A 22,110-nucleotide genomic window follows, 5' to 3' on the forward strand; every position below is an offset into this window, starting at 1 on the left:
TTTCAAGTAAATATACATTAATGAGCACATATATTTTCGAAAGAACTAAGTGTTTTTAGCTAAGAATAAACAAAAAAAGTTACAAAGTGTAGCTTTAATCTACATTATTGTGAAATTCAAATATAACAATATAATTTTTCATACTCCATATATGTAGTTATTTTGTGTAACTACAGGGCTATTTATAAAGCACTGTCTATATGCACTGATCCACAACCAGTCCGTTTTAATTAGGCGCAGATGAGATCAGATTTAAAAGAGGTTCTTTCAACAAAATGCATGGAGTTAAAATAGTAACACTAATGAAAATGAGGTAGAGGTTATTTAATAACAACAGCATTCAAAATGACTGAACAGTTCTTGGCACAGCATCTATATAACATTTCAAGTCTTGCTGGTAATTGCATGTTGTCCCATTTTGGAAATTAAAGAAAAAGGCCGTCAAATTTCATCTTCCTTTTATCCTGAGAGACTGAGAGATGCACACAAAAAATATCACAGTACGTCTGTCGCACTTCGCCACTCCTCGACTGCCCCTCCTCAGGCACATCTGTTCAGTCTCCAGACGATGAGACCACCCAGCAGTACTCCACTGATAAAGAGGACTCCAGAAGAGAGGGAGATCAGGCGGGACGAGGAACAGAAATCTCGCTCAAAGGAGTACCGAGCCAAGGAAGAGATACTATTGATCTGAAGGTATTTAAAAGAGTTAATCAATGACTGTTACCGATGTGTCTCATCAGTGCTGTGTTGTCATGTTTATTGATACCTACCCATCCTCCTCTATTGCAGATCCAGTTCAGTAAGTTATCTTTGAAGTAATCCAGTGTCCAAGACACAATCCCTGAGACATAATCTGCCAGAATCTATTCATGCAAAACAAAAAAACAAGTACAAATGCAGTGCAACCCCACAGCTGGCCGCAAAGTTAACACTTTGGGCACTGAAACACACAAATTACAGCAGAAGTAAGAAAGCACTGCATAGGCCTACCTTTGCAACTGCTTTTCCGACAACACAGATGAAAGTAGCAATTTTCCCCCATGTGATGTCATCAACAAACACTTTGTCTACAAGCCTCAGGAAACTCGGTTTGTCCACCACTCGTGCAAACCCATCAACCATGCTAAAATTAAACACAAAGAGGTGAGCGGGGCACAACCTAACGCAGGGCTTGTTGTAACACACACGGTTTAAAACTTTCCACACATGCCAGAATGATGAAACTTCGTGCATTTACTGTTCCCATATCAACACTATTAAGAGAAAAAATGTGCCAAAATTAAACAATCTTTAGAAGATATCACTTAATGTTTATTTAACCATAGCAAAAGTAAATTACCTACTTTTTTTGCAAATTTTTCATAATTTTTTGTTCATTTAAAACTTAAACAAATCTGTTATTATTTCAATCTAATATCTGTTATTTAACAGTTGAGATTGTTCCTTAATGCTGATCTATCAGCAGAAGACACGAGTCATGGTTTGAATCCTAGTTGTGCAGGGGGGTGATGTTATAACACTACAATGAGCCACTATTAGAACTACGATATTCTATACTTTCATGAATTCTTTTGAGAAACCATAGAAAAAGGTGAATAATGAAATGACAGTGTCAATTTTCAGAAATTATTCATTATTATTATGTTCTGAACTATGCTGAGCTCTTTGTGCTGGGGAAAAATTAATAGTGATTAATCACATCCAAAATGTGTTTGCATCCAGTTTGTGTTTACATAAAATATATATGTATTGACTAAGTCCTAAACGAAGTCTAATACTGGTTGCTAATATAATGGATTAAGTCCGGACGTGTGCCCATGCGGTCTCATACAAATCAAGAGTTCAGTCTTTTTACTATTATCTAGCAAGTTTATTCTCCTCCAATACATCTTTTAGAGGAAATCTCTTAACTCACAATACATAACCAAAACAACAAACCCTATTGTTCACCATAAAGGTAAGACACAACTTGACAGTCGAAAACAGTTTGCTTCCCAATCAGCAACACCTGTCTCTGAACTTCCTCCAAGTTAAATGACATACCCGTGCTGCCCTGGGGCCAATACCATGAAGCCGGTTTAGCTGGTTAGCCAGATATGTTTAAGCTTAGTTTGTGCCAATCCTGGGTTTTAGGTACCATTAACGTGGTTTGGCTTTTAGCAGAGTTCATCTCCATAGTAACTAATGCTCCACGGCTAACCTGCTCCAGGGCAGGTTATGTTCTGGATAAAATATCTCAAACTGAAACTGGACCAATCAGCTGTGAGAAAAGTGACACGCCTCTGATGCAATAAAGCCACTCCCCCTGTTTCTGCTCCAAATTAAAGGTCACAGAGCAAATGGTTTTTAAAGACTAAAGCGTCTGGCTTTTAACAATGCTTATTTATAATAATATTAATTTTGAATGATTTAGATATAATTTATGTAATTATTATACCCTTAATCAATTACACATTTATCATTTTAGTAAATTAATAATTAATAGGCACTTTGTTAAATTAATATTAATAGCCTATACAGTCATACAAATAAGCTTTAAAATCAATAAACAAAGCTATTAAAAAAATCTACTAAAAAGCTGACTGAGCTTAAATGTTAAATGTTAACATTTATGTTAAATAAACAAATGTTAACAAATGTTAAATGTTTCTCTATATCAACTTAACTATCTTCATAACTTTTACTTGCATTGACGTATAATTATATTTTTCTTTTAGTTATCCTCTTTCATAAATAGCTATTTTCTTCTTGCTGTGTAAATTTGTTTAAATTCTTAATATATTTCAATAATGCAATATTCTGCAGAAAAGCGAACAGAAATTAATCTTGCTGCTTTTCTCGTGAGAAGTGAATCTCGGTGATCCACAGCGTGTGATTGGCTGTTCACTGCTGATGTCACAGCTAAACTCAGGATCTAAGCCCGAGTAGACAGAGAAAGCTGATGATCAGCATCATGAGACCAACAAAGCCTGAATAGATTGGTTTGGTTTAGTCAACTCAATACTAATCCTGTAACCCTGAGTTTGTTAAACTACCATCATGGTACAGGCACCTGACATCAGCTGAGCCACAGAGCACATCCAGCCCCCTATAGTGGCACAGGACAAAATTACAAAATTAAAATTACAACTGAATATGGCTCATACAATATATGTGCACTGTGTATAATTATGTATAAATACACACACATGCATGTTTATATTTAAGAAATATTTGCATACTGTATATAAAATGTATCTTATATAAAAATATATATTTTGTGTGTGTGTATTTATGTATACATAATAATTATACACAGTACACGCATATTATGTAAACACAAACTTTTATTTTGAATGCGTTTAATCACGATGTATTTTTCCCCAGTACTAGTTTTTTGTTGTTGTCAGTTTTAAAGTTAATTATTGTATTATATTGACTAAATATTTTAGTTTGTCTTGGATTTTTTTTTTTTTAATTATTATTATTATTAGATTAGGTAACATTTAAAGCGGTCATTTGGTGTCATTGTGCTATGGGGCATGTTGTCACATTTCACTTGAATTATTTCGGGTTAAATTATGAAAAAGTACACTGTATTAATTAAACAAACCACATAATTGTAGTAGATTTGTGTGAAATAAATGTGTAATAAAATAAATACTCTGAACCCCAAGTGGATTTAAATAAATTGAATAAAAAGTGCTAGGTTGTGCAACACTCTCCCCTGCTTGATAAAACAATTCATTATTCCTGCTTCCATAATAAGATAGCAACTTTGTGTCATAATTTCAACTCTTTTTCCTTGTAATTGCTACTTTCTCTTTTGTGATATAGGCTATTTAAAACTGTCACTTTTTTCACGTTCATGGTTAAAAAACTCCCATGATTATTATAGGTTCCAGTGATACACTCGCATAGCAAAAAGACCTTTCGATACTAACTTCTTTAATTTTTTATCCCGATCGACAATGTCGCCGATGTTCCTGATGAGTTCAGCCATCTGATCCAGGAGCTGCTCCTGCTCCTCACTCATCGGCAGCGGTTCAGGAAGAGACAGTGCACATGTTCCCGCCCTCTGTGCCTGGTCCTTCACCGATCTGAAAACATGAGTATGAAAATCGATGATTTAAAGAAACCAAACTAATGGCAACCCGATACTTTATTCAATGCGTAAAATGAATTACAATAAAAATGGCACAACGAATAACATTGAGAATATGAATCAATAGTTAGGCTACATATATTACTACGTTTTAAATTGACATTATGAAAAATGATTACTTACAAGTCTTTATTTATCTCTTTTTAGTTTATTTATAAAGCTATCTGCTCAATATCAAACAAATATGTCAATAGGCTATATACAAACCAATATGTAGCCTTGGGCTATATAGGAATAGCTATGTGTGAAACTTACCGAAGTAAAAGATTCTTTGAAAACTGTTCATCTAAAAGATACAAACGTAAATGTCACATTAATGGATTTTATAATAGCGCACGATAATAAATCATGCAAAAGGCCAGTTTGGTGAAGTCTGAATACCTGATGCCATGAGCACTTCTTTACTGATCTTCCTCTTTGGTCCTCAGGTTTTGATGGTCACTTCTCAAAACAAAATGAAAGTGTACCTATCTATTGCCTATACGTCATAACATAATGCAAATTTCTAACAGGTTTAGTAAGTCTTGTTTTAAATCAACAATAGCCATAGACAATATTCGTCAGTTCCGCATTACTGCTAGCGTCGAAATAGTCTAAGTGAAAATAAAAGTGAAAGTGTTGTTTGGTGCATTTCCTTTTGTCTGTCGATCAAATAACATGATGAAGATGTTGCATTATTACTCCCATTATTACACTTCTTGTTTCATTACATGTTGCTCCAATTACACAGTGTATAGGCACAACATATTATTTGGGAAAACCCATGTATGACCATTTTACCCATATATTGCATAAAGTAACGGTATATCAATTAATTTCCCTATATCTTCCATAGCAAGTTAAGAATCGTTTTTCTTTTCTTTTTTTTTAAATCCTGAAACCTAAATATTGAAAAAATCCCATTGTTTTTGCCTATACATGCAATGTCATGTCATTTTAGCTGTGTCCTGGGGTCCACTGCAGATGAAATATCATAACCTATGAATAAAATATAATTTTTTGTAAATGTTTTTCTTTTTTTCTACCAATTTGTGTCTTATGCTTTGAACAATGTAATGACATGGAGTGGAAAAAGTGTGTAATATACACTATCATGCAAAAGTCTTGTGCACGTTAGTATTTTCACCGAAGAAAAATTGTTTTAAGACAAAATTGTTTTGCTGTAGTGTCAGTAGGAAATATCAATTTACATTTATTTTCCCATTAATAGTATTTATTTATTTCACAACAGCTAGTGTTCCACACAGAGATCAGGGGCCTATACCATGAAGCTGGTTTAACTGGTTAGCCAGTTTATGCCAATCCTGGATTTTAAAGTGGTTTGGCTTTTACCTGTGTTCATCTCCATAGTAACTTATGCTCTTTCTTAATATTAATTCTTAATATTCTCAATCATGTATTAATCTGCGGAAGAGATAAAGGAATCTCGCTGCTTTCCCGAGAAGTGAATCTCAGTTGATCCACAGCATGTGATTGGCTGCTGATGTCACAGCTAAACTCAGGATCTAAGCCCGAGTTGACAGAGAAAGCTGATGATCAGCATCATGGGACCAACAAAGCCTGAATAGATTGGCTTGGTTTTGTCGAAACTAATCCTGTAACCATACCATCATGGTACAGGCCCCTGATCTCACATAATCAAGTCTGTCCATGATTACATGAAGAAAAAGAGAAATACTGACAGATTAATTCCAGAACTGCAGCAACATCACCAAGATGCTTGAAGAACCCTACCTGCAAAGTTACCAGAAAAACTATGTGCATGCGTACTTGGACAAAACCTGTTTTAAACGCAAAGGGTGGTCACAACTTGATTTAATTTAGTTAACAGAGGTTAACTGATAAATAAAAACTATTTATGACATTAGTTTTAAAAAGAATCCTTTAGAGCATTTTTACACAAGTGCTAATACTTACTGTAGCTATGAGGTAAGGTTTCTTCAAGCGTCTTGGCGACGTAGCCTGTATGTGTGTATTTGTGATATATATACATATACATACACACACACACACACACACACACACACACACACACACGTGTGTTTTCTCACAGAATCATGTCAATGGGGCATAGAAGCTGTAAATACCTTAATATATTTATCTTAAAGGGATACTTCACCGCTTTTTTATATTAAAGTATGTTATTCCCTTAACTAAGACGAGCTGATACATACCTCTCTTGTCTCAGTGCGTGCTCTTAGGGTGCTTTCACACCTGCCTTATTTAGTTCGGTTGAATCGTACTAGAGTTTGTTTCCCTCTTTGGTGCGGTTCGTTTGGTCAGGTCTGAAAGCAGCAATCGCACTCGGGTGCGCACCAAAAGCGGACCAAACAAGCGTACCGAGACCTCCTTGAAGAGGTGGTCTCGGTACGATTTCAAACGAACTCTGGAGCGGTTTGTTTGAGGTGAGAACGTGATCCGACCTCGAACAGAACCAACTGCAAAAGTACTGATCATTTTTGGACTGAACCAGCTGCCGTAGTTAGCTGCGCTGACATTGTGTGCATGATATTATTACCTGATAGATCGTTGGCAATATTTTCGGAAGATGGAAGCATGTCAAGAGTTAATAATTAATGCACGCCTCCTCTTGAAGTGACGAGCGATGCGCGTTCGCCGTCTGCAGTGCATTAGAACGTTGTTTTCATGTCGCATCTGCGCTTCACTATAGAAATGTTTTGTTTGCATACTGTGGTAAATACACACAGTGTAGTAGATTATGGCCAGGGACAAAACTGGCCCGCGTAGTCGTCTCTCCATAGTGTTATTATAGTTTGCTGGCTTTGCCTCTCCTGTTGGAATTTTCCCACATGTAAATTCTGACCAAACGAAAAGCAGTTTAGGAAACACGCCATGGCCAATGAGTGATGTGGATGTTGTCACATGCCTGCGTTTTGGTTCGTTTCAACTGGTTCGGACCAAAGCAATCAGTGTGGTGTGAAAAGGAACCAAAAAATCAGAAAAAATGCAACAATGTATAATTGTTTGCCCTTGGTTCGGACCAAATGAACCGAAGATGTGAAAGCACCCTTAGGGTGTTTTCACACTTGGTCCTTTTCAGGGGTCTGAGCGAGGTTCGCGTGATTTTTGGCCCATATGTGAACACTCCTAACGATCTCAGACCCCTTTAAAGCGAACCGAGCCGAGACGGTCTGGGTACGGTTCGATCTCATCTTATGGTACGGTTCGCTAAAAACACGCAGTCTGAACACAAACCGCTCTGGGATTACTTGATTTTTTCTGTTCTTGAATTCTAATGTAGTTTGGTCATCAGATGCCTCCGTACAAATCGGCTGTTCATCGCGGCTGATTCTTCTGACAAATCTCTACAAATTATTCGTTCACAACATACACTTGTTTATTGCAATTTCAACCGCTTCCGAACTGTGTGAGAGAGACGCGGCTGCGCGCCAGTTTAAAATGGTGTTACGAGCACACACACCTAGCACATGCAGAAGCAGCTGTCACAGCGCGTGAAATAAACTGAATCTTTAGCGTCTTATTGCATTTATTTTAAAGCGTCAAAAACACACAAGTTTCACATAAACAGGTGGTTTTGTCTTAAATGAATGTAAACATCTGCATTAGCCTAATAAAAGAATCAGTGGAGAATATGCAGAATATGCAGTTCATCATACAGTGAAGAATGCGGTTTTATTTTTTCATGTGATTATTCCATTGCTTTCTTGAATGCTGCTTTTAGGCATATCTATACTTTACCTGGGAAATTGAAAGCAGTTTATTTAATTTGCATCTTTCTTTTATTTTTTTATTGTGTTGTTTATTTTTTGTATGCTGATGTTATCATTGCCTTCTGCAATAAAATAAACATGAATCAAGGAAAACAATTCAAATGTTAGTTGAAAAGAAGGACGTGTTATATAGCTAGTGCAAGAATATGTAATATTATATATAATATATATATATATATATATATATATATATATATATATATATATATATATATATATAGGCCTATATATATATATATATATATATTTTTTTTTTTTTTTTTTTTTAAGATAAACTAATACAACAGCATTTGTACTGTCATAAAGTAATTATAATCTTTACAAACAAATATCTTGAGTTACTGAGGAACAAACAATGTAAGTGAATGGGATCAAATGTTGAACGCCATAGGGTCAGCCATCAAAAACTGAACTGGACTAGATCCAAAAAGCAACAGTCTGAACACAAAGGGGTCTGAGACCACATTCCTACTAAAGGGGAACAAAAATGATCTGAGTCCTCTTTCAGAGACAGGGAGAGTGTGAACGTAAAGAGAACTGGGTCCTTTTTCACTTGGTTCACTTCTTGGTCCACTTAAAGGAGTCTGAGTTCGGTTCTTTTAAAGAGGACCCAAGTGTGAAAACACCCTTAAACTCTCTGATGTTTAGCTTAGCATTTAGCTTAGCCCACTAAGCTGAGTTCATTCACTATGGTACCAAACAGAGATCAAGTTAGAAGCAACCAAACACCTCCACATTTTCCCTATTTAAATACAGTTACACAAATAGTTGAAGGATCAATTATGGTGACATAAAATAGTGAAATAAAATTTCTAAGCGGATTAAAAAGGAGAACTATAATGTATGGTGGAATATCACTTCTGAGAGTACTTCGACTCGGCGCAGTAAAAAGTCTCGGCTGAAAAATCTTCCCCCTGAGGGTGCTATTCCGCCATACATTATAGTTCTCCTTTTTAATCAGCTTAGAAAAGGGCCACGTTTTATTTTATGTCACCATACTTGATCGTTCAACTATTCGTGTAACTGTATTTAAATAGGGAAAACGTGGAGGTGTTTGGTGGCTTCTAACTTGATCTCTGTTTGGTACCATAGTGAATGAACTGGGCTTAGTGGGCTAAGCTAAACTCTATTAGATCGTCACCGCGCGTCAGAGAGATTAAGAGCACACACTCAGACGAGAGAGGTATGTATCAACTCGTCTTAGTTAAGGGAATAACAGTTTAATAAGAAAAAGTGGTGAAGTATCCCTTTAAAAACAGAAAAAAAGAAGACCAAAAAACAGTTTCAGAAATTGGGAACTTTAGCCACATTAAATGCACAACACTTACATGGCATATGACAATTTTTAATAAAAAAAAACTAAGGCTCAGTTCTTATTGCTGTACAATTTGTCCTGAGCATGTACATTTATTTAACTCAATTATCATAACATTACCATATTAAATGTTTTCTTACAAAATAGTATAAATACATATAAAATAAAATATAAAACTAATTACTAAATCATTCTGCAGATCGGCATGATTCACATGATTTCTTTCAGGTTTACAGACTTGATACTTCTGTTGCTGTATCTCCATTCTCTCTCTTTTAGTTTTTCTGAAGTCTTGAGAAGATGAAGCCACCTAACAGTAGGCCGCAGCTGAAGGCAAACATCGACCCGAAATAGGGAAAATACCTTCTCAGTGAAGAACCAGAAAATTGCTCAAAGGAGAAACAGGCCAATGCGGGAATACTGTGCATCTGTATTACGGCATATATACAAACAAATACACATGTGATATTTTGACCAATAATGATCAACACATATTCTAAAGAAGAAAATACAACAAGTCAAATGCTTCTTTATATTCCAGTATTCGAAACAGTAAGGAGTAATGTAAAATATTTCTTACCCATCCTCCCACTTTGCGAATCCATTCCAACAGATTCTTCCTAAAGTAATCCAGACATAAGTTCAGAATTCCTGAAACAACTCTGGGTAAGCGTGCAAGGACCATCTATTGAGAGCAAAGAGGAGCTTAGAAGTAGCAAATTAACTGTACAAATATTAACATAAAGATATGCATTTGGACAATCATCATTACATTAATAATTTTGACAGAAAACATACAGGATCTAGCTAATCCAATACCTTTGAAGACAGCTTTCCAACTGAATAGAACAGAACTATAATTCTCCCCCAGTTGATCTGGCCATCTGTGAAAACCTTTTCCACCAGTTTCCAAAAACTTCTTTGATCAGCTACTTTTACTAAGCCATCAATCATGCTGTGAGTTTAGAACAACAGAAAGAGAAACCATAGGTTTTTAAAAACCTGTATAGATAACACCACTGATATTCAGTAAAGACAGACAAAGATTAAAATCTCAAACTGACTCATTAAATGCTTGATCTTGATCGAGCCTATCACCGATCACTTTAATGGTCTCTGCCAACTGTAGAACAAGCTTCTGGTCCTGGCGGTTGCTTATTGGTCGATCTTCGGGAAGGTCTGGTGGGGCTGCATTCCCTTCAGCTGCCACATTCATCACCTCATTTCTTACCACCCTGAAAGACATTTTATACTGTATGTTAACTGCATTGGAGTCAAATATTTAGAGCTATTATTGCAGGGAAAAGCGTTATAAAATCACACACAGATATTAGAGAAATATTAAGATATGAGAAAATTAAGAAGTCATTTATTTTTGTACAGTCCACAAGAGTTCTTTCAACTATGTTATTAACTGAATAACCCCCAGAACAATAACAACACCATTCGACCAGCATCATATGATGCTATTTTCTTCTGTGGTGGAAATGTTGACAACATTATTTTAAGTGTTCTCTCATTTTGTTCAATATTCTATCTACAATAACAATAATAGGAGAATCTTGACTGCCAACTATGGTAATTACGGTTTGCAATATTTTCATGATTTCAATTCAAATATATTTCCAGACTTGTTATTTACCAGATAAAGAAAATGACATGGTTGGCCAGACAAGGTCGGCCATTGAAATGATGTTAAAACGGTGAAATTGTCATTTATGTTGCCTGTCAACTAAGCGTAGAGCCATGTATTGGATTAGTCATGACTCATGACATAGGCCTACCTGTGTGACTGTCCACTAGTGATAATGAATGATTTGTCACAGAATGGTTTTTAATTAATCATAATTTAACCTTCTACACAGGACAATGTGTGTGTGTGTGTGTGTGTGTGTGTGTGTGTGTGTGTGTGTGTGTGTGTGTGTGTGTGTGTGTGTGTGTGTCAAAAAAGTAAGGAAAGTAACCATTAATGGAAACGTTACGTTTATACTGCGACAAACAAATCCAAAATGTTTACAAAGTGAAACATACCTGATTAAGATTGCTTCTCCAATCTGATCATCTGTAGATCGAAGAGGAACACATGTAACAAACATCTAACACCGATTGAAGAGCACAAACAAACAGACACTTACCCTGCGAGACTTCGCAAGCCATGTTAGTAAAATATATCTATATATATTATTGCTGATATTTAGTTTCTCAGATAATGTTTCCTAATGAATGTAGCTCTGGGGGGAATCCTACTCTATTTCAGGACAGTAGCCTTCACAACTTTTTCACGAGCTTCTTCTTCCTCGCAGCTTCTGACGAAGAGACTACGCCCTCTGGAGTTGCCATTTGTCGGTACTACAGATGGGAACTCCTTCCTTAAATTATTTTATTAGCGAGTTAAACATGGAATTGTTTTCAATTTTTAAAATTTGTATATGTTGTTTACATGCCATACAGTGTTGTGAATGAGTTCCTCTGCTGTGTAGTTCAGTAGTATGATTAGGGTCTCCATTTGACATGAACTACCAGTGTTGCCATGTCCATGTACTATCAGCATATCTGTCTGGGATTTTTGTTCAGAAAGTTATTTTTATTTATAAACGTAAAGGGTTGCGTTTTATCAATTCATGAAAATATTCAAATAAAAAAATAAAATAAAAAAAATTATATATATATTATTGAAAATACACTATTTTATAAAAACTTTCTCTAAATCGAGAAAAACTTTTCGGGGTGCTTGTTATTGCAGATCACTTTGCTTGATTCTGTTGCGCAATATCTGGCAACACAAATACAACCCAGGAAGAAATACCCGCGTGGACGTGACGTGAGAACTCACGTTGAATGTTCTTTTGAAATAGTGAGACTTATTCAACATTTACGTGTTTTTTTGCGATCGAGATATCGTCTGTTCCATATTTTTGTTAGTACAGCTTTGCACATTTCTATATCTGTTTGCGGTTAGAATATCATACACACTTATTATTATTTTATTTTGAATTGGCATATTTTAAGAAATCCGTAATTGCTATTTCTTTAGTTTTAATTTGTTATGGCAGGTATTTCTGCAAAGACTGTGCACGAAATCTTTCAGACTATGGAGTATGGATCATCCAGCACGAGCACTGCAACAGCACAGGTAAAGCGCTTTCCCCTGAGGGGGAAATTTGTATCTTAAATGTATCTTGGGCAACTTTGTATTATTTCAAGCAGCATAGCATGCTGTCACGTTTTCACCTAATGTGAAAAGGGTTTACATGTGACAGTATAAAGCAAGGTGCATGACAGCTCACGAGAAAAGCATGTGACAGTAATCTGGTGGTCCTCTTGCTGTAAAATTGCATTAAAAACAACACTATGCGGATTGTCCTTCTTGATGCATGTCTCCTCCAAGTAATAGTTGAGCTAAAAATGTAAATTCAGTAATGTATCCATCCGTTACATCTAAATCCACATAACTCTTATGTAAAATACAAAATTAGATGGTAGAAGATTAAAAACTGATAGCTTCACCATTAACTTCCATTGCATCTTTTTGATAATAAAGTGACTGAGGCTGTCTGTTTAATACTGATCAGGTATAGTATTATGACCGATGAAGTGAATAACACTGATTATCTCTTAAAGGGATAGTTCACTTTAAAATGAAAATTCTGTCATCCTTTACTCACCCTCAAGCTGTTCCAAACCTGTATGAATTTCTTTCTTCAGCTGAACACAAGGGAAGATTTTTTGAAGAATGTCAGTAACTGAACAGTTAACTGGAGCCATTGACTTCCATAGTAGGAATTTCCTACTATGGAAGTCAATGGCTCCAGTTAACTGTTCGGTCGAGCATCAGTGGGATGTGCTGAACAAACATATCAGATCCATGAACGCCCTACCTTGCAATTTACTGGACTTAAAGGATCTGCTGTTAACATCTTGGTGCCAGCACAGTGGTCTAGTGGAGTCCATGCCTCGATGGGTCAGGGCTGTTTTGGTAGCAAAAGGGTAATACCATTACAATATTAGGAAGGTGGTCATAATTTTATGCCTGATCAGTGTATGTCTTATTTTACGCTTTACAAAAACCCAAGTGAAAGTTATACAGGTTAGTATTAGTCATTGTTGTGAGCAAAGTTCAAAACTGTTAACTGTTCATGTATTTTGTGAATGATCTACTGTAACCTTCACCCTGTTTTCACCAAGCCAATCTATTGGTTCTCTCAATGAGGTGGAACACACACCAACCCACAGTATGTTTACTTCAATCAAACATGCTTGTAGTTAGAAGCATAAATTATCAGAGAAATTCGTTTTTTTTTTTTTCAACATAAGTTGCACCTAATTCTCAAGTATAGTATCTTAATTTCTTTCTCAATGTTGTCAATTTTCCTGCATGTCATTCTCTCCCTCAGTCTTGGCTGGAGAAGCGTTCTCGCACTCTTGGTTTCTTTATTGATGGGAAATTTTCCAGTCCCGCAGACAGGCAAACCCAGAATGTGACTGATTCCAAAGGTGAACAATATTGGATTCCTGAAGTTCTTATCCGTTATCCAGTCTTCCATGAAATGATAAGATAACGTCTGCTGCCCTCCTCTCTCTTTGCAGCAGCAGTGGTCTGCAGCACTGTGTGTGTTAAAGATGAGGATGTTGCGTCTGCTGCCTCCTCTGCAGCTGGAGGCTTCAAAACCTGGAGTGAACTGAGCTGTTACCAGAGAGCCAAAGTCTTACTCAAGTACTAGATCTTTACTCAAAATAATGTCATAAACAATTATCCTTTCACAATAATTGTCAGGTTTATATCGTTATAATATATGTTTGTGCCCCAGGTTAGCGAGTGTTCTGCAAAGACACAGTCAGTGTGTCTCTGAGCTGTGTGAGCTCTCTCAGTCTTCTACCTCTCCTACGGTGCTCATTAGACTGGCCCAATACTACGCCAGCTGGGCTCAAATGCGAGACACACTCATGCCTGAGTGGACTCCACAAGGTATGTATGCGTTTATTCGTTTAAATGAATCTGAACAGAACTCATAAAAGGGGAGAAAATGTGGCTATTTCTAGATTAATTCAGATACGACTGAAAACAGATTTATGTGTACAGTCACACTAGAATTTTCAAGCGTTTTCCAAAAGTTTCTCATCTTCATTGAAAAAGTGCTTAAATCACCTTTCTGTGCATGCATAAAAGATAATAAAAGTTCACAAGATGATAAAGAAAGAACAGACATAACAAAGTTCTCACTCTACTCTTCTAGCATTATCATTTTTTTAGAAAAATACCCCACCACTCAATGTTGCATCCAGATTGCTCTCAAAATCGCATTTTCTATAATGCATTTGTCATGTTTTTATGCAGGAAAGCAATCGCAATTATATTTTTGGTAACGCTTTATTTTACAGTGTCATTGTTATATATGTCACAAATAGTTACTATAGTAATAATTATAAATTATGCACAATTGCATCCAAAAAATCATAAACCAAACCCTAATCTTACCCTAACCTTATATTAAGTACATGTAGTTACTTAATATTACTCAGTACTTAAAGGGTTAGTTCACCCAAAAATGAAAATTCTGTCATTAATTACTCACCCTCGCGTCATTCGACACCCCTCCGTTCATCTTCGGAACACAAATTAAGATATTTTTGTTAAAATCCGATGGCTCAGAAAGGCCTCCATTGACACCAATTTCATTTCCTCTCAAGATTCAACAAAAATATCTTAATTTGTGTTCCGAAGATGAACAAGGTCTTACGGGTGTCAAACATAATAAAGCCACCTTAAAAAAAAGTGTAACCACGTTTTCTATATTCATCTTTGCAGGAGTGCAATATGAACTTTGTACAAAGGAAAATTTCTCTTTAATAACACTATGAAAGTATAATAGGTACAGAAATGCCTGTATAACCATAGATATGTATGGGGTAAAATATGAATCACAGATTAAACATATGCCATCTGGTTTGTAATCCTCTATTCACTCCAAATGTATGAAGCTGCAGATTCGGAGCCTGCATCTACAGTCCCGCACTCACGAGTCTCAGACCCCTCGTTTTTTTCCAAAACAGCGCCTCCTGCTGTTCGGAAGATCGTAACACCCATATCCAAATAGGATGCTATATTACTTTGAAAGAAAATTACTGATGGAAGAGATACAATTACAAATTGAAATATAGCTGCAAGCAGCAATTATCGGGGCCAAGCGCAAATAAGAAGACAAGACATGCCAGCATGGCTGGAAGTGTCAAACCAACTGCAACAATGAGCCATTAAAGACTTATTAAGTTGATTTTAGGCAAAATAGCAGTACAATTTAAAATACAGTCAACAAGCGTAAATAAGAAGACAAGACATGCCAGTAGGGGTGTGCATTGGCACTGCCTTCACGATTCGATTCGATTACGATTCACCAGGTAACGATTCGATTCAATTCGATTCTACGATGCATTGTGATGCATCAAAATTCTACTGCACACAAAGCAAATTTTTCATCAGTCATGAGGCAATACAAGCAGATATTAAACAACAGATTGTATTGGCTGCTATGTGTCTCCTGTATCTTTGACATAAAAGTTATTAAATAAAATAAAATGTAATTAAATAAAATTAAATAAAATGCAATTAACCCTTAAATGCATGACTGTTTCACCAAACATTCTTACATATTCAGGTCGTTAGCGACCCGGATCTATATTTAACATGGATAGACCTCTACCTGTCTTCATAATATATAAAACTCCTGATTTTAGAGTAACAGCTACAGAAGAATAAAATAAAACCTATTTCGTTACCTTTTGGAGCTTGGAAGGATTCAGTTTGAGCAGATGTTTAATACCATCATCATATGACCTCGTCAGAGTTTACCAGTAGATTCAGCATCTGCCTCATATTCGCGATCTCGAGCAAATTCTCCAGACTCATTTTCAACGTCTTCAAAATCAATATTTTGATCACTGACAGCTTCTTGACCACATCCATCATCAAGAGACAGTGACACTAACATATGATTGTGTTTAGTACTTGCTCTCTGAAGTAAATCACTAACCCATTTCAAGTTTTGCAGATTATAATTATCTTTTCTTTTTCTGTCAGCGGTAACTATGAGTGAAACGTCACTTCATCATTGGGTATCAGATATTGCCACCTTGTGGAATAAAGGTGAATTGCACATAATCGATTATGGCACTTTGCCGCATCGATGCTGAATCGTTCATGCCCCGCATCGCGATGCATCGCCGAATCGATTATTGTTGACACCCCTACATGCCAGCATGGCTGGAAGTCTCAAACCAACTGCAACAATGAGCCATTAAAGACTTATTAAGTTGATTTTAGGCAAAATAGAAGTAGAATTTTAAATACAGTCAATAATAATGATTTAATGGATTATCACTTTCAACCAATAGGTGTTACTGTTACGAAAATGATGTGGTTTAGTCAGATTGAGATAACAATGACACATGCAAAGTTTGGTGTCAATATGTCAAAGCATTGCAGAGATACAGCCTCAAGAGTCATTTTTGCGTCATGGCTCAACTCTGTTGCAGTGGTATATGAAAATTGTTTTGTCTATCAACACGAAATCCACTGAAAATCGGACAAACGGTCTAGGATGAATTTGAAAAAGTAGGTTTTTAACATATAACAAGATGGAGGACAGATAGGTTTGCAAAATACGGAAAAATTGGTATCCATGTTCTCGGCATGAGCCAATGAATGTATTATGACCAGTTTCATTACAATGGGTTAATTTAATCAAAAGTTATTAGCATTTCTGTTCATTTTATTACAACTTTTGACCACAAGGTGGTGCTGCCCAGAAACTTTTTGAGTATCTTCAATGCATGGAAGCGGAAGACACATACTGAGTTTTGTAACGATAAGCTAATGCATTCGTAAATTATAGCATTAGCATTTTAAACCATAATACTGCATTGAAGTCAATGGGAATATCATGTTTTGGTTTATTATAGCGCCACCAAGAGGCACAATCCCACCAATTTTTTATGTGTCCTCATAGTGAACCCATACATATGTGTCGAGTTTGGTGAAAATATCTCATTTTGTTTTGGAGTTATAGACTTTTATATGAAAAAACATGTAAAAAATGACTGACACCTGACTTTACTACCCCTTACTATCAATATTTTGAGATTTGGGCATTAGCATTTAGCTTTCGACCTATGTTTCCGAACTTCTGACGCTGGTTTCGACTCGATCGGACTAGCGGTTTCGAAGATATCAGCAAATGTTTTTTAAGCGCTAAATTATAACGCTGCGCAAACCATATGCCGAAACCTGGCAAGTCTGGTATCGTTGGACTCGGCAAGGATTCAGGAGACCAAAAAAGTGACTCCCTATAAAATATGTCAACCACACCCAAAGTTATAGGCGTTTGAAAAAAAAAATTATCCACTAGGTGGCGCTGTTTAGAATCTTCTCAGGCTACTTCAGTGCATTGTGGTGATGACCCATACCAAGTTTCATAACAATCCGCTCATGCGTTCCTAAAACACAGCATTTTAGCACATAATTTAAAATGGCCGACATCCAAAATGTCCGACATGGTAAAATCGATTATCAGTCGACTCGGCATGACGTCCTGAATCTAATGAGACCAATTTTATGATTTTTGGATAAACGTTCAGAAGTTATAATCAAAAAGAGGCATTTTTCGTATCTCCGGACCAGCAGCTGGCGCTGCGCCGAAACACTGCATGCTGCCTCAGGTCATGCTTGTGATGACATGTACCAAGTTTAGTTTGAATACGATAAAGTGTTGCGGAAATATTGCCTTAAGTGTGTTTTTACAAACGTTACGTAAAATATTTTTGCGCGTCTATTGAAAACTATTTGACGAATCAACATGATTTGCAAAAAATTTTGTCGGCATGGTCTGAAGATGATCTGTTTCAATTTTGGTGAAAATCGGAGCAACGGCCTAGGAGGAGTTCGAAAAAGTAGGTTTTTAAGAAAATTCAAAATGGCGGGAAAATTTGCATATCGGAAAATGACATCATATGGTGCTATAGAATCGGCTTGAGCCAAGGAATCAGAGGAAAAAAGAATTTTGTTTCTAGCCCTTAGGGGTCGAAAGTTATAAGCATAAATATGACTGGAATTTTGGACAGGTGGTGGCGCTAGAGAGAATGAGTTAGAAACTCCAAATTTGGTGTGATTACTAATGGGACTATCCTCTATCGGTGTGCCAAATTTCATAACTTTCCTGCAAGCACTTCTATGGGCTGCCATAGACTCCCATGGCGGAAGAAGAAGAAGAAGAATAGGAACACTAACGGTTTCAATAGGTGCAATTATGTGATTTTTATATTGCTACAATGATTTTTTATTTTATTTCAATTCCAATGTTTCTTTCAGGTCAAACTATGCTAATGGTCTAATTAACACACAGGTCCTTCTCAAAAAATTAGCATATGTGATAATTTCATTATTTTCCAAAATGTAAGGATAAAAATGAAACTTTCATATATTTTAGATTCATTGCACACCAACTGAAATATTTCAGGTCTTTTATTGTTTTAATACTGATGATTTTGGCATACAGCTCATGAAAACCTCAAAAAAATTCTCAATCTCAAAAAATCTCAAAAAATTAATCTAAAAAAAATTAGCATATTTCATCCGACCAATAAAAGAAAAGTGTTTTTAATACCAAAAAAGTCAACCTTCAAATAATTATGTTCAGTTATGCACTCAATACTTGGTGGGGAATCCTTTTGCAGAAATGACTGCTTCAATGCGGCGTGGCATGGAGGCGATCAGCCTGTGGCACTGCTGAGGTGTTATGGAGGCCCAGGATGCTTCGATAGCGGCCTTAAGCTCATCTAGAGTGTTGAGTCTTGCGTCTCTCAACTTTCTCTTCACAATATCCCACAGATTTTCTATGGGGTTCAGGTCAGGAGAGTTGGCAGGCCAATTGAGCACAGTAATACCATGGTCAGTAAACCATTTACCAGTGGTTTTGGCACTGTGAGCAGGTGCCAGGTCGTGCTGAAAAACCAAATCTTCATCTCCATAAAGCTTTTCAGCAGATGGATGCATGAAGTGCTCCAAAATCTCCTGGTAGCTAGCTGCATTGACCCTGTCCTTGATAAAACACAGTGGACCAACACCAGCAGCTGACATGGCACCCCAGACCATCACTGACTGTGGGTACTTGACACTGGACTTCAGGCATTTTGGCATTTCCTTCTCCCCAGTCTTCCTCCAGACTCTGGCACCTTGATTTCCGAATGACATGCAAAATTTGCTTTCATCCAAAAAAAGTACTTTGGACCACTGAGCAACAGTCCAGTGCTGCTTCTCTGTAGCCCAAAAGTGGCTTGACCTGGGGAATGCGGCACCTGTAGCCCATTTCCTGCACACGCCTGTGCACGGTGACTCTGGATGTTTCTACTCCAGACTCAGTCCCATGGGCGTAGATTACGCGGGGGACGCGGGGGACGTGTCCCCCTCACTTTTAATAAAATGTATTTTCGTCCCCCGCACTTTTACTGGGTCTCAGCGATCCTAGTCGACCCACTCCGAGCGGGATTCGAACCAGCGTTACCCTGCGCGGGGGCGGACAAGTTAACAGGGACGCTAACGACAGCCTTCTCTAATCTCGGTTGATAGCGCGCTTCTTGAGGTCACGGGCAAGTGTATTTACATAGAAACCAATGTGAATACATCAAGATTTATATTCAGAGACAAAAAATTATCTATGCATGACCTGTAATTTTTTCCGAATCTTAATATGAGGAGGGCGCTCTCACAGAAAGTCCAAAAGTGGATTCGTAATACCCTGTCACGCTAGAGCTGCAGCTGAAGGAAAACAAACGTTATGAGTGATGAAACGTGACGACGACAATCAGACGATTGCGACAATATATGCTTTATGTGTGTTTTTCAAGTCATCTCAATGTAGGCTATTTATTGACAATAAAGTATCATATGAATAATGCAGCTTTTTTAATGTTTAGTATTCTGCTCACCACGGCTGCATTTATGTAATCAAAAATAGTTTAAACAGTAATATTTTTAAACATTCTTACAAATTAAAACCGCTTTTTTCCCTATGTGAATATATAGTAATTTATTCCTGTGATCAAAGCTGAATTTATCATCATTACTCCAGTCTTCAGTGTCACATGATCCTTCACTAATCATTCTCAGATGAGGATTTCATAATCAAGAAACATTTATGATTATTATCTGTGTTGAAAACAGTTCCCAAAATGTTGTGGAAACCATGATAGCCTACATGTTATTTTTCAGGATTCTTTAATGAATAGAAAGTTCAATGGACAGCATTTATTTGCATTTATTAAATAAATTATCTAATTTGTAATATTACAAATATCACTTGTGATCAATTTAATGCATGTCTGATCAATAAAAGTATTAATTTCTCTCTTTTTTTAATTTTACCACAAATGTTTAGAAAATTAAGCATCACCATGAGCAGCACAACTGATAATAATCCTAAATGTGTGTTGATCATCAGATCCTCAAATGGGAATGATTAGTGAAGGATCACTGAAGACTGGAGTAATGATGATAAATTCAGCTTTGATCACAGGAATAAATTACATTTTACTATATATTCACATAGAGAACAGATGAGTAAATCTATGGAGTCTTAATGCAGAAGTGTTTGTAGTATATAAACCAATCATAAAATTGCCACACAAAAAAATAGGAGAATAATATTATAGATATTAATTATTGGTTATTTTTCAGCAGTGTATTTGATATCTTGCCCAATTAAAAGCAAGAGATGCGATAAATTATATTGGTCCAAAAAAAAAAAAAATGGTATTACGACATTTCTGTCCCCCTCACTTCTGAAAAAATGGCTACGCCCCTGCTCAGTCCACTGCTTCCACAGGTCCCCCAAGGTCTGGAATCGGTCCTTCTCCATAATCTTCCTCAGGGTCCGGTCACCTCTTCTCGTTATGCAGCGTTTTTTGCCACACGTTTTCCTTCCCACAGACTTCCCACTGAGATGCCTTGATACAGCACTCTGGGAACAGCCTATTCATTCAGAAATTTCTTTCTGTGTCTTACCTCTCGCTTGAGAGTGTCAATGATGGCCTTCTGGACAGCAGTCAGGTCGGCAGTCTTACCCATGATTGCGGTTTTGAGTAATGAACCAGGCTGGGAGTTTTTAAAAGCCTCAGGAATCTTTTGCAGGTGTTTAGAGTTAATTAGTTGATTCAGATGATTAGGTTAATAGCTCGTTTAGAAAACCTTTTCATGATATGCTAATTGTTTGAGACAGGAATTTTGGGTTTTCATGAGCTGTACGCCAAAATCATCAGTATTAAAACAATAAAAGACCTGAAATATTTCAGTTGGTGTGCTGAAATATATGATTTTTATCATTACATTATGGAAAATAATGAACTTTTATCACATATGCTTATTTTTTGAGAAGGACCTGTATTATACATTGCTAACATTACAAAACCTGTTTTTTGATATCTGGAATGCAAGGCATAACTCACACAAGAATAGTCGAAACACCAGTAATAAACAAATCTGTACTTAAACTATCGTCTAAACATCATCTTGCTGTAAACAGGACAAAGCAGAGAAATAGTAAAATAATAACTGTACTGTAAATAATACAGTTTACAATTAGTAATACAATTTTAAAATTGTACAGATGTTTTTTATTGGTGTTTTGTCTATTCTTGTGTGAGTTTTGCTATCAACAGGTTTTGAAATGCTAGCAGTGTATATGTTAATTAGACCATTAGCATAGGTTGACCTGAAAGAAACATTGGAATTGGAATTAAAACATTGTAGAAATATATGACAAACATTTTCAAAGGATAGTTCAATCTGTAATTGTATTGTAATTGTAATTGTACAATGCATCTTATTTGGATAAGGGTGTTGTACGATC

At 36.4% G+C, this 22,110-nt stretch overlaps 2 protein-coding genes across 13 annotated transcripts in view; one reads left to right on the forward strand and one right to left on the reverse strand.

The window, feature by feature from the left end:
- On the reverse strand, nt 1–13,232 carry baxb (BCL2 associated X, apoptosis regulator b). 8 transcript variants are annotated; one of them, XM_067416295.1, is made up of 7 exons: nt 13,093–13,223; nt 12,880–12,919; nt 11,246–11,276; nt 10,279–10,449; nt 10,034–10,169; nt 9,795–9,899; nt 1–690 (listed from the first exon to the last, which is right to left on the reverse strand). In XM_067416295.1, exons 1-7 carry the CDS (start codon nt 13,129–13,131, stop codon nt 541–543), a joined length of 672 nt encoding a protein of 223 aa, XP_067272396.1. In that variant the 5' UTR covers nt 13,132–13,223; the 3' UTR covers nt 1–540. The 8 variants fall into 8 exon arrangements, with proteins under 8 accessions (XP_067272396.1, XP_067272387.1, XP_067272377.1 ...); XM_067416286.1 differs by lacking the exons at nt 9,795–9,899; nt 10,034–10,169; nt 10,279–10,449; ... (1 more) ...; nt 12,880–12,919; nt 13,093–13,223 and adding exons at nt 774–866; nt 994–1,126; nt 3,927–4,082; ... (1 more) ...; nt 4,529–4,588; nt 6,854–8,005; XM_067416276.1 differs by lacking the exons at nt 9,795–9,899; nt 10,034–10,169; nt 10,279–10,449; ... (1 more) ...; nt 12,880–12,919; nt 13,093–13,223 and adding exons at nt 774–866; nt 994–1,126; nt 3,927–4,082; ... (1 more) ...; nt 4,529–4,588; nt 6,666–6,815.
- The window catches only part of aldh16a1 (aldehyde dehydrogenase 16 family, member A1), a 19,384-nt gene continuing 9,287 nt past the window's right edge, over nt 12,014–22,110 (forward strand). Inside the window, exons 1-5 of one of the 5 annotated variants that reach the window (XM_067416198.1) lie at nt 12,014–12,131; nt 12,268–12,347; nt 13,609–13,708; nt 13,802–13,928; nt 14,023–14,180. In XM_067416198.1, the coding sequence (XP_067272299.1) occupies nt 12,306–12,347; nt 13,609–13,708; nt 13,802–13,928; nt 14,023–14,180 (427 nt within the window). In that variant the 5' untranslated portion in view covers nt 12,014–12,131; nt 12,268–12,305. Of the gene's footprint in view, nt 12,348–13,322; nt 13,447–13,608; nt 13,709–13,801; nt 13,929–14,022; nt 14,181–22,110 lie in introns of those variants that run through there. The other 4 variants (XM_067416206.1, XM_067416184.1, XM_067416187.1 and 1 more) reach the window with 4 other exon arrangements.

The sequence above is a fragment of the Pseudorasbora parva genome, chromosome 2 (genome assembly GCF_024679245.1).
Source record: "Pseudorasbora parva isolate DD20220531a chromosome 2, ASM2467924v1, whole genome shotgun sequence".
Lineage (NCBI taxonomy): Eukaryota > Metazoa > Chordata > Actinopteri > Cypriniformes > Gobionidae > Pseudorasbora > Pseudorasbora parva.